Genomic DNA, 11,810 nt, shown 5'->3' with positions numbered 1-11,810 from the left:
GCAGGGAGCACTGGACTCCTGATCACTTCCAGTTGTTCCATTTGTACAGCTGTCTATAAATTACCTTGATTAATTAAAGCCAAAGAATTTAAAGCCTTAGCTCATATTAAGTTGCTTTTAGTGCTTACTGTAATCTCCTATAAAGTTCTACTGCACATTCAAAGTCTCTATTCAGACACATTCTGAATGTGCTTATTTCCACAACTTACATCTGTGCTTTTCCCCACAATAATGTAGTGCTGCTGGATGAAAAATACCTTCCTAATAGAAACTGCTATGTTTCAGGGTAATTAAAATCATTTAATTTATAGGGTAATTTATTTATAGGGTAATATTGAGATTAATATAGGGTAATATTGAGATTAATTATGATTTACTTTGATTTATTGTACATTTGCTACAAGTTGTACATTGTACAACTTGCTACAGAGTGGTCAATGATTTTGTTAAATCAAAGTTGGTGTAAGCACAGCTCTTGCTATATAAATATATGAAAATCAAAGGAAAGAAAATATATTTTCAAGAGAAATATTTCTTTTTCTGTCCTATCTTGCATTTGCTACATTTTCAAGACTTCCATCAATTTTAAATGGGAGTTCTGGGTCTGTCAGTTCTGTAAGGTTGGTTCTTCACAGGGAAATGTCACACCTAGAAAGGAACTGAAAAAAAAGAATTCACCTTGGGAACTTTAACTGTGCTGTACAACTTGCCACTGTGTTCAATATATCTCAAAGGTATCCCATAATAGCTACTAGTTCTTTACAAAGGTCACTATAAAATCATATCCTGTATTACTACTTATTTCAGAAGTGATCCTTGTCTGCCAGCTGTTCAACTGAACTTTGTTAATGAAGGCGAAGTTTTCTAGGGTTATCACTCTGACCCTTAAACTGTATTATCTAGAAAACCATAAAGCTTAAAAAAAAAAAAAAAAAAAGATATGAGAAGGTTTATAAAATGCTCTCCTAACAGGTCCTGTTTCCAGATTCACCTTTTGATCTGAAGTTGGTTTTAAGCTCTTGCCACCATGCCTGCAGATTACAATGGGACGTGGGAAATGGAATCCAACGAAAACTTTGAAGGCTACATGGTTGCTTTAGGTAAAATAAAAAATATTAACTATATAGAGATATAGATAACATGTTATTGTTATATGTAAAATCTTTCTAAAAATTAATGGAAATAATTTTATTTCTGTATTGTGCCTTGTGGCATAAGGGTTTCTGTCAATCACATTACAAATGAAGTAATTGAAATGTACTTGCAATTACAGTGATCTAAGTATAAAACATGAGAAAAATTTGTAGCCAAAGATATTACTCTATATTTAGATATTTTATTTTCATGCTTACAGTGGACAGCCCTCATGGGCCCAGTTGTGCCTATGCATTTCTCATTCCCAGCTGTTGTCTCTTTGTTTTCTATCTAATGGTCATTGACATATATCTTCTGTTGAGCATTTGATCTTCCTCTTGTTCTGACTTTTTACAGTACCTGATGCCACTGTAAGAGTTATAATGATAAAAAAAAGTTTTTTCAAGTCAAAGTACATTGTACTTTTTGTCCAAAGTCAAGATCAGATTTGTGGCTTCCTTGAGCTTTGTCCAAAAGTTTTTGATTCAAGTTACTAGAGCACTTGTTTGCTCAGATACAGAAACAGCTACTTATGTAGATAATGCATTATCTACAAGCTAAGATAATGCATTTGTTAGGAAGAACAGTCTAATACATCAGGTAATCAGGTAATGATATCTAAATCCAACAATCCTGAATGTCTACACTAGTGATTGACTTAGGGATAAATACCAGAAAATGCTTGACTGAGATGAAAAAAATGATGCTTTAGCTGAATTTTTACTAGTTTTAGTCCCATCAAAAAGTCCATGTCTTAATTTATTTATCTGTTTAGATGGACAGAGAAGAAATACATGCAAACTCATAAAAATAAACTCTCAGGACTTACCAACAACTACTGAAAGTATTTATTATTTCCTCAAAGCTTCAGCTCATATAAGAAAGGCAGGTTTCCCTATTCTGAGTTTTTAGCTTTTACATTTACAGAGAAAAGCCTGATGACTTCAGGAGAGTCTGTAAGTACTATACACAAACACCTTAGAGGTATATTTATATACATATATATATATATATGAATATATATACAAATAATAATAGTTAAGATAATATCAGGAATCTCAGGAGAAAGATACACACTAATCGATGTCATATGAGAGAGCTGGGATTTGACAGTTACTTGTAAAGATATGCATCTTAACAGCATCCTTAGAACCATTTCAGTCAGTGGATAAATTATCGCCTTTTTGTTATTACATAAAATAAAATAAATTATTACATTAAATAAAATGTGTATTTTTTATCCCCTTCTGATCTTGTATTTCCCAATGGAAACTGGAAGAAAAATGGATGGATTCAGCCTACAACAGAGTCTGGAGTACAGACATCTGATACTGAGAAGGCTGCTTAAAAAAACAAGTAACAGTTCACAAGAATTAAAACACTTGACCTACTCAATAGCCTAAGATAAAGGAGAAAGAATGTGTTAGAATAAGGAATGCAATATAGATTTATTCTTCCTGGGAAATACTTTGATTCATTGCCTACCCTGGGCACACTTTAATGGAGACATACTCCCTGAACTTTCTGACATTTTCAAACTACTTTCCCAATAAGAACATCAACAACTGGTTGGGATGAAGGAGTTGTTTGCACTAGTATGTCATGATTTTCTGTGCATACATGCATATATGAGTTATATGTTATAGTAGTGACAAACTGCCACTAAATTAGTGGGGGAAAATTAAAAAATAAAAATAAATTAAAAAAATAAATAAAGATGCATATGACTATAGGTTATTTGCAGACTACATTCTTCATTAGCTTGTGATCAGTGAAAGGTAATGAATTGGAAAGGGTGAAAAGATATTCTTCTGCTTTGTTTCTCCCAAATTTGCATGTGGTTGATATTTAAGTATTAAAATCCTCAGGTTCAAAGCACTCTGAGGCATTTTTTTAAAATTCATCCATCCTTATAATTAATAAATATGTATTTCTATACTTTAATTAAAGAATAGTTTTGCCCTTTAAGCCAGAAACTTTGGTTTTGTCGTAAACATGTTACAAAGTATTTTAATCTACTATAATAGAACAATATATCATCTTTATCGCTTGTATTGTTCAACATGCAGTTATGAAAACCATGCTTTAATAAAACCTCCCAATTTTTCTCCAGGAGCTACAAGACTAATATATTAGTCAGAAATAGCATTTCTTTAGAAGTCTAGACAGTTTTTTTTCCTCAGAGAGACCTAAATTTTATGCTACCTGGTTATAAATCAGACCCAGAGATACTTTTAATCCAACATAGAAGATAAAATATACCCAAGAAGTCTTGAACATAAATACTGAACCAGAACATTATTCTCCATGTTAAAAAATTCTTCTCAAACCAATGCTCTCACTCAACTTGATTAGTACTTCACAAGTAGTATAATGAATCTACCAAAACAGAAAGGACTCCATTAGTATGTGGCGTTGCTGAGCTGACAATGATTAATTCATATGCAAAACTACTAAAGGATGGCTAAAAAGCCACAACCATTTTTCAATCTCTTGCAGAAACATGTGAGATTATTTCATTTGCATATAGCACCTTATTAAGATTCATTGCCAGATGTTCAGAAATATTTATTGCAGCTGGCAGTGCAGCTGGCAATAGGTGGATTGTCTGGGGCAAACTGTCATGATAGTACTGTATACTCTCCTTTAGATAACTTTCAATGTATTCAGTTGCAAGCAGTTGTTTACATTATGATGTTAGCCTTCATCATGAACAAAATAAGGATGTCAAGGAGATGAGCACTGCATAAAATGCAGACAGAACATTAAAGACAAATTGCCAAATGCTGGAGTTTGATACTTTTTCAATTTTTTACTTTGAATCATTATTCCTTTAACATCTATCTACAATTTACTTCTGTCTCTGCTGTTTAACTATAATAGATATCAGTTATGTGATTGTTTCTCTTTCATTCATTATTAAACTTCTGCAATTTTTTAATTAATTAATTAACTTCTTGTATACTTCCACAGATTATAGGTTCCACTTAAAAGTAACGTGCCAAAATCACATCGATTATATAGCCATTTTAACATGCTTATTTTCTGAAAAGGAATATTATTCTGAGGGCCTCATTTTGGGAGTGGCCAACATTTGTAACCCTGCAGGACACATATCAGTATCTTCATATGCCTAAGAGCTACCTGATTTATACTGCACGCTTGGAAGAGGGAAAAGCTCTCAGGCACAGGATGATAATAGCACTCCTGGCATCCCACAGCTTCATGCATGAGTGAGGCCAAAAAAGAAATGTAGATCTTGTTATTTCACTTCCAAAAAATCTTGAGATTCAGATAATTTAAGAAGCCAGCATGTATTAACTGCTGGTTGCATGTTGTAGCTCTGCTCATTATATTCCCACAGCTACCCACTTAATAAGAAAATGCACAACTGGTGGAAGATTTTCAAGCTGAAAGCCTTGCAAACACAAGTTGTTGTTTTAAAAAAATCTTTTTCTCTGTGAAATATTGCAGGTAAAGAGGTTATTTGAGAAATTAATTTATCATTAAATAAAGTGCCATTTTTATGACGTGTAAATGTAAATGATGACTGGTGACTTTTTTATTTTTAGTAACAGATGTTGGAATTTTGTGTGATACTCCCTTTTCTGTTTTTTGGCAGATATTGATTTTGCAACTCGTAAGGTTGCAAAACATCTGAAACAAACAAAGGAGATTATTCAAGATGGAGACAACTTTAAAACAAAAACACTCAGTACTCTCAGAAACTACGAACTGAACTACACTGTGGGAGTGGAGTTTGAAGAACATACCAAAGGACTCGATAACCGAGTGGTTAAGGTATAAATGTAGTATCTGATTCATCTTAATACCACAATCCGCACCAGCAGTTCCAAAAAGCAGCTGAATAAATGATAAAATTATTTGCCAGAACTTTAGAGACATTAGTGGATTTTTATAAAGCACAAATAATTTGCATTTTGAGACAGTTTTCTTTCCTGCTACAAGCATTTATATTAAATACAAATTAGGATGCATACTCAGATACATGAGGACAATCATTAATAAAATATTTTTCTGATGGGGAATTTTTTCAGCTTTTCTATGATATGCCTTAATTTAGAAAGTAACAAAAACAGTTTATTATTACCTATGTACCTTCCTTAAAGAAATTGTAAATTTATCATTTTGGTTTTAGGATACTCTGTGTGTCAATATAGATGTTCAGCTCGGAATGGCTAGGTTCATATGGGACTTGTAGTCTGAGCCTGCTCAGCCTCAGTTGGACAGTTTAACAGTTGGACATTGTTTAAAATCAGGTGCACGCAGCTATTAAATTTGGGTTAGTTTGGAGAAGTGACAAGAAGAAAACGTGAGCCAATGTTACCCTTGGTACAGGTGCAAATGCAGGCCTGCAGGCAGTGACAGGCAAGAAGGCCTCGCAATGCACACTTTGAGCTTTCAAGGACTGGAGGAGTAACCCAAGCTCAGAGTTCCTGAAGGAAACAGGGGGGTGGGGGGGTGAGGAGCATATCTTCAGACACCTCTCAGTGAGCTGTGTGGACAAGGAATGTTTGGATCAAGGACCATATTTTGTGTTAGCACATCCCTTATCTGCTACAGCAGAATCAGCTAGTAAATCTTGTGAGGCTTTCAAACCAGTCCATGTCAGGGAAGTCAGTAAGGAGAATAGATATGATTGTTGGTTAAATTCGCTTACTGAATTCAGCTCCATGCTTCTGTTTAATTTCTGTTCTCACACCTAAAATACTTAAGCAAGATTTTTGAAGGTAGAAAGGGTGATAGATCTCAAATTTCCATTGACTGTCCCCTTCAGGGTTTTGAAAATCTCCTTGCACCACCTGCCTGTCTTGGCCATCATTCACTGAATTTACCCCTATCAACGCTTCTGACAATTACCACATCTTCCACTCAGCAATCAGCTCTCCTGTTCTTCTCCAGGCTGCCTTCTGCACCATTACCACTATTATCTTCCCAATAAACAAAGTTTCAGACCTTGTTGCCAAACTCTCAGTAGCTCAGATCAACACTCACTGCCAACAAGGCCCATCTTGCTTTGGCAATTGCCACAGGAAAGCGGCAGCATAAAGAACGTGTTCATGTTTGAACTCACACAATCCTTTACTGGAGTGGCACAGATTTAACAGAGTGCATTGCTTATTCACTGTGGATCGCTTTTCATTCTTAAATCAGTTTTGTGCAGTGTAATTCCTATGACTTCTATGACTTCTTCCAAATTATTTCTCAGTCACAGTACTGCAAGCCATCAAATAATAAGACCCATTTTCCAGTATCAAATATCTCTATGTCTATTTTTTTTTCTATCACTTTCTCCAGTGAGCACTGGGTGGGACATACTCCTGTGATGGGGTTTGTGCTTTAAACCTTTGCCCCCACATCTCTTTAGATCAGTTGAAGGCATTGCTAAGGATCTAAGGAATCATCAGTTACACCACTCCTTAAATCCTTAAATCTTTGCCACTATTAAAGCCATTTTCTCTCTGTCTGTGCAAAATCAGTTCACTTGCAGACTTACTGATTTCCTCTTCATTACCAATTATTTGGAAGGAAGGAAGCACAGCTTGTAAAATTGTTACCCTACCTGGTTTAATCACTTTTGCCTAATATTCTTTTCTGAATAAATTATATTATTTGTTTCTAACAAGAGGAGGAGGAAAGAGGAAACACACCATGCCATTAATCTCTGGACTGCTCTAAAATAATTTTCTGGTCATTTTATTAACAAAACAATGCCTCAAACACACTGAAGTTAGATAAAGGTAATAAAACTGCTAGACAACATTTAAATGTAAAGAGGGCATAGATAATTTAAAGACCATGTAGCTTAAAAATACCGTGAATATGAAAGAAGTTAACTGAAATGGAATGAGTTTTGTCTAGTTATTAATAGAAAGCTCCCTCATAAGAGAAATAAATCATCCAGCACTGAACCAGAATATGAATTAGGCTCCCAATACTCTTGGAGATTTTTTAATAACTGAACTTCCACTGACTGCAACTGGTCTGATGAGGATTTGCCTACGATACATGGTTAAATGTCTCCCTAATTTACAATGGTTCAAATCTAGAGCAATTTAAAAGAAGTTCCTCTGAATTTACTGTAGCATATCTAAGTAGAGAATTCATCCTGTAAAGAGAACTTTTCATTGCAGATATGATCCTCTTTCTCCTGGACAAGAATCAGTGTGTTCAATACCCTGTTTATTAGTGACAGACTCTGAATCACACAGAACCACTGAATGGTTAAGGATGGAAGGGACTTCCTGGGGTTGTGTAGTCCAACCCATCCACTCCAGCAGGGTCAGCTGGGGCACATAGCTCAGTGCTGGGGCCAGTCAGGATTTGACTGCCTCTACAGACGGAGACTCCAGAAATTCCCTGTGCAACCCCTGCCAATGTTTGACCACCCGCATAGTTAAAAAGCAATCTCTTGTGTTCAGATGGGATTTCATGTCTTTTAATTTGTGTCCATTGTCTCTTGTCCTGTCAGTGGGAACTACTGAGAATAGTCTGGCTCCCTGATCTTCATTCTCTTCAATTAGGTATTTACACACATTAATGAGATTCCACTCTGAGCCATCTCTTCTCAAGGCTGAACACTCCCAGATCTCTCAGCCTCTCTTCTTACAAAAGATGTTTTTGAGAAAGACTCCCCCATAGGGGAAATAATCCCCCATAAAGAAAATAAGACGCCCCCATAAAGGAATAATCAAAAGATGAATTAACCTCATAGTGCTCCTAGAATTTTTGGATACCAGAACTTCCAGTGGGTATTTTCCCAATAGTTGGGATTTGTTCTGATAAGATGGCACTAGCATTAACAAGATCCTTTAGGTCAAATAAACCTTTGTATGGGATAGCATATTTGAGGAAGCTACCGTTGACCTCTTTGAAGGGAGAAATTCAAGTATAACTACTATAACGCAGAGCAAGAAGTAGTTTAAACTTTATTCACTGTAGGTTTTAATCCTTCAGCTTCATGTTGCCCACAAAGCTGCAGCTATCTCATGAATCTGTACACTTTGGCAAATCACATTCTACAGATTCTTGTGGACTAGTCTCCAAATATACCAACCTCCTGTTTTAGTTATTTGTCATCTCTGAGCACTAGTACTGTTATGTCTTTCTGACCTCTTATGAGTATGTTCACAAGCTGAGTGGTGCTGTGCCATCCACATGCATGGTTAGAATGGAGGTTAAGTCACACAGTCACTCCTGCATCTGTCACTGTTCCACCTGGAGCTCACATCCAGACCCCTGTCCTTCACCTTTGATGCATCAGTGACTCAACTAAAATTCCTCTGTAAAAGCTTCTTTCTCTCTTTGGGTCATGATATCTCTGTTTAAAGCCCTCTTGTGAAAGTGCAGGAAAGATGATATAAAGTAAATAAATGTATTGTACAAGACTATATTAACATATACTTCCTCTTGTTATTTTATGCAGAGCTAGAAGAAGTGCTAGCACAGCACTATCTGGTATAAGCTCATGAAACCTTATGATCTTTTTATTAGTGACTTTAAACAACAGAAAAAAAAAATTCTTTTTCATTAAAAAAAAAAAAAGGCTCAGCAATTCACTAGGTGATATGAATTCTACCTTAGTGTATGTGAAGAAATATATGGAAATTCACTACAAAATACTGTAAAAGCTCAACATCAAAACAGTGATGTCATCTTGAAAGCATTCAGAGTTTTGGATGACTGGTTGATTTCTATTTCCTTAGGAGGAAAATGAGGAATGGTAGGAGGAAACTGTAATTGTTTCTTCTTGTTGTTTGATTGAATGAACTTATTTTCATGTATTTGTAAGTTTCTTGTTAACATATCTGAGCTAATTACTTGATTCATGCAGACACTAGTGACCTGGGACGGTGACAAACTGGTATGTGTTCAGAAAGGTGATAAGAAAAACCGAGGCTGGAAGCACTGGATTGAAGGAGACCAGTTGCATCTGGTAAGGGCTGATATACAGACACATAGTGCATAACAGACTGCAAGAAAGTACATTTCTTCTATTTCAAAGGTTTTGTTACTTATTCTAGTTAGAAAGGTCTTTATTTAGACAGCTCTGATCTCTGAACTCTAAGGAAATCCCCCCTCTGCTACATCTCAGGAATGCTCAATTTCTTTCCAACTGCTCCCAATTAAGACAAAATCCCGCAGTGCCTTTTTTGCTCCAGTCCGCTGCCCTCTGGCTATTAACCCTTCTTGTTACATTGCACCTCTAACGTCTTCTCATTCTCTTTTAATCACTGGTAGAAAAGGGAAAAAAAAAAAAAAAAAAAAAAAAAAGGAAAAGAAAAAGAAAAAAAAAACTATAGGGAAAAGATTGCAAGAAAAATGTTACTTTTGTCCTGAAAGAATGAAAGTACTATGCAGGAACTATGCAGTGATCCAGATCAGAAATCACTCTCTGGATACTCAAGAGGATCCTGCAAGCAACCTACATTGCAATTATCTCATGTTAGGTGTTAGTACAATAAAAAGATAAAACATTCAGACATCAGAGATGGTAAACTGGGGCCCAAAAGACAATCACAGTGAGGCCCAGAGAGGCCAGAAGGGCCATACAGGAAATGAGCACTCACTGGAGCATGGAAAAAAATTCAAAATAACAGAGTATGTAATGAATATGATTCCAGAGTTTCTTGGGAGAACAATCAAGAAATGGACAATACAATGTTGGATGGTGCAGTAGGTGGATGCAGAAAGATTATGGAAAAGAATGTATTAATTTCTGTCTCATTATATGCATCTAGATACCTACGCCTTAACAAGTTTACGCTGCAGGTAGTTGGTACGGCTAGACACATTGCCTGAAGTCTGTATGCTTGAAAGGTCGAGGCAATGAATTATAAAAACCATCTGTCACCTAACTGAAAGTCAACTGTCCAGAGCACTTTTTCAACCCTATTTCAATACATATTCACATATTCAAAAGCTGACCTAACAAAGATGCTACATGCTGGCTCCAGCATTCAGCCTAAGACTGGGGGAAGCAGAGACACCAAGCAGATTCTCACAGGAGTCTTCACAAACTCCATGGCAGGTCAGGGCTGGATAAAAGGCCAGCTTCAGTTCACCTCCGAGTTGTATCTGGCACAGTCAGAAGGCTAACACAGCTGAGTGCATTGCAATGTGCAGGTGTGTGCACTGTGTGCCACACTTCAAGAGATCAGCTGCAGTACCGGGCAAAAATCCTGTATTGATCTAGCCACTGAAATACAGCTGGGCATATCTCTGAAGCAAATGTCCCCATCCTTTTGAAGCATCCTCTTTTTTTCTGTTTGTTTAGTTTAAATTTCCCTGTTTCAGTACTTCTCATGAATTATGAAGTAACGTGAAATATAAACTATTACAGTATGTTGTTTTAATAATTGAACATGAAAACCTTGCATTAAAGAGTAATTTTTATGCATTTTTCAAGTTCTTTTTTGTAGAGCTCAATTCACGTGTCAAAATCTGATTACTGCAACGTGTGGTGCATGCCTGCTGATTGGTCACATATAATTCACTGTTCTTTCCTTGTGTTCGCTTCTTCATAAGCATATCTTTGTAATGCAGTGGCATAGTTGTAGTAATTTCTGGGGAGAGCTGCTGGGTATGCAACTTGTACCACTATGTTCTTAACAATTTTTTTAATACTACAGGAATTGACATGTGAAGACCAGGTTTGCCATCAGATATTTAAGAGGAAAAAATAAAACTGACCAGGAAACAACAAAGATCTTCATCACACTATTGTGCTGTTAAGTTTTGTTTAAAAAACATGCAAACAAACCAGATTTGCAATAATTCTTTGACACTGCTGTTTGAATGCATTTTTGTGCACATTTATGGAGAGAAGCACTTTTTATGGAAATAACATCAAACAGTTATAAACTTTTTTTTTCTTTTTTGTTTTTCTTTTTCTTTTTTCTTTGTTTATCAGTCTGGAGTTAAATAAAATTGTCTTTCAAACAATGCTTTTCTACAATCCCTGTGATTCTTTCCAGAAGAACATCCTTTGGCAACAAGGCTGAAAATTAACAGTCACAATGATCTCAACTACGGTATATCTCTCCACTGTGCTATAACATCACAATATATTTGGATAATTGAGTAAAATTGGGCATTCATTGGACTGTTTTTATTTAATTTAGTCCTGGATCTCTAAGTCCACAGTTTCAGGCAACAGGATGATGCACTGAACAAGACACACAGCCTTCCACATAATGGTTATTCATATCAATTTGGCCCAGATCTATAGCTGCTAGACCTCATAAATGTCTCATGGTCAACACAAAACATGATCTGGTCCTAACAGATCATTGACACGTTGCTGACCTCCAGTTAGAACTGGCATCCTACTAATAATCCCAGTGAAGAAGTCAGCTGTTTGAAGCACACTCTCTTTTCAAGAGTTACTCCATGAAGTTAATACTAAGCTGTACATATGGCTGTCAGAGGAAAACTGCAGAGTTTACACAGACTGCATGAGGAGTACCCAGCATACTGCAGTCTTCACCTTGTAGCTAGCTTTTAAAGACTAAAAAGAAAAGTCATTTCCATGCAACTCTCTTCAGTTTTATTTGTTTATTTGTTTTTTTTTTTTTTTTTTCAAAAGACTTCATGCTGTTTGCTATAGGCAAATTTAAATTAACCATGGCTGGTGAGAACTACTTCAGTAGATG

General features: G+C 35.9%; 1 protein-coding gene across 1 annotated transcript; it reads left to right on the top strand.

The window, feature by feature from the left end:
• Positions 1–961: 961 nt before the first annotated feature.
• RBP2 (retinol binding protein 2) lies at positions 962–11,101 on the top strand. The gene is made up of 4 exons (XM_005028587.6): positions 962–1,100; positions 4,757–4,935; positions 8,990–9,091; positions 10,788–11,101. The coding sequence occupies exons 1-4, from the start codon at positions 1,028–1,030 to the stop codon at positions 10,839–10,841; spliced, it is 408 nt and encodes a 135-aa protein (XP_005028644.1). The 5' UTR covers positions 962–1,027; the 3' UTR covers positions 10,842–11,101.
• The last annotated feature ends 709 nt before the right edge of the window (positions 11,102–11,810 follow it).

The sequence above is a fragment of the Anas platyrhynchos genome, chromosome 9 (genome assembly GCF_047663525.1).
Source record: "Anas platyrhynchos isolate ZD024472 breed Pekin duck chromosome 9, IASCAAS_PekinDuck_T2T, whole genome shotgun sequence".
NCBI lineage: Eukaryota > Metazoa > Chordata > Aves > Anseriformes > Anatidae > Anas > Anas platyrhynchos.
Note: the sequence above shows the minus strand (reverse complement) of the source record. Positions and strands in the feature narration are given on the sequence as shown.

What these genes read in the sequence shown, in the direction of transcription:
- RBP2 (XM_005028587.6), top strand. Translation starts at nt 1,028, where the DNA reads ATGCCTGCAGATTACAATGGGACGTGGGAAATGGAATCCAACGAAAAC. An exon ending in AGGCTACATGGTTGCTTTAG is followed by an intron (nt 1,101 to 4,756) that starts GTAAAATAAAAA and finishes GTTTTTTGGCAG; the next exon opens with ATATTGATTTTGCAACTCGT. An exon ending in TCGATAACCGAGTGGTTAAG is followed by an intron (nt 4,936 to 8,989) that starts GTATAAATGTAG and finishes TGATTCATGCAG; the next exon opens with ACACTAGTGACCTGGGACGG.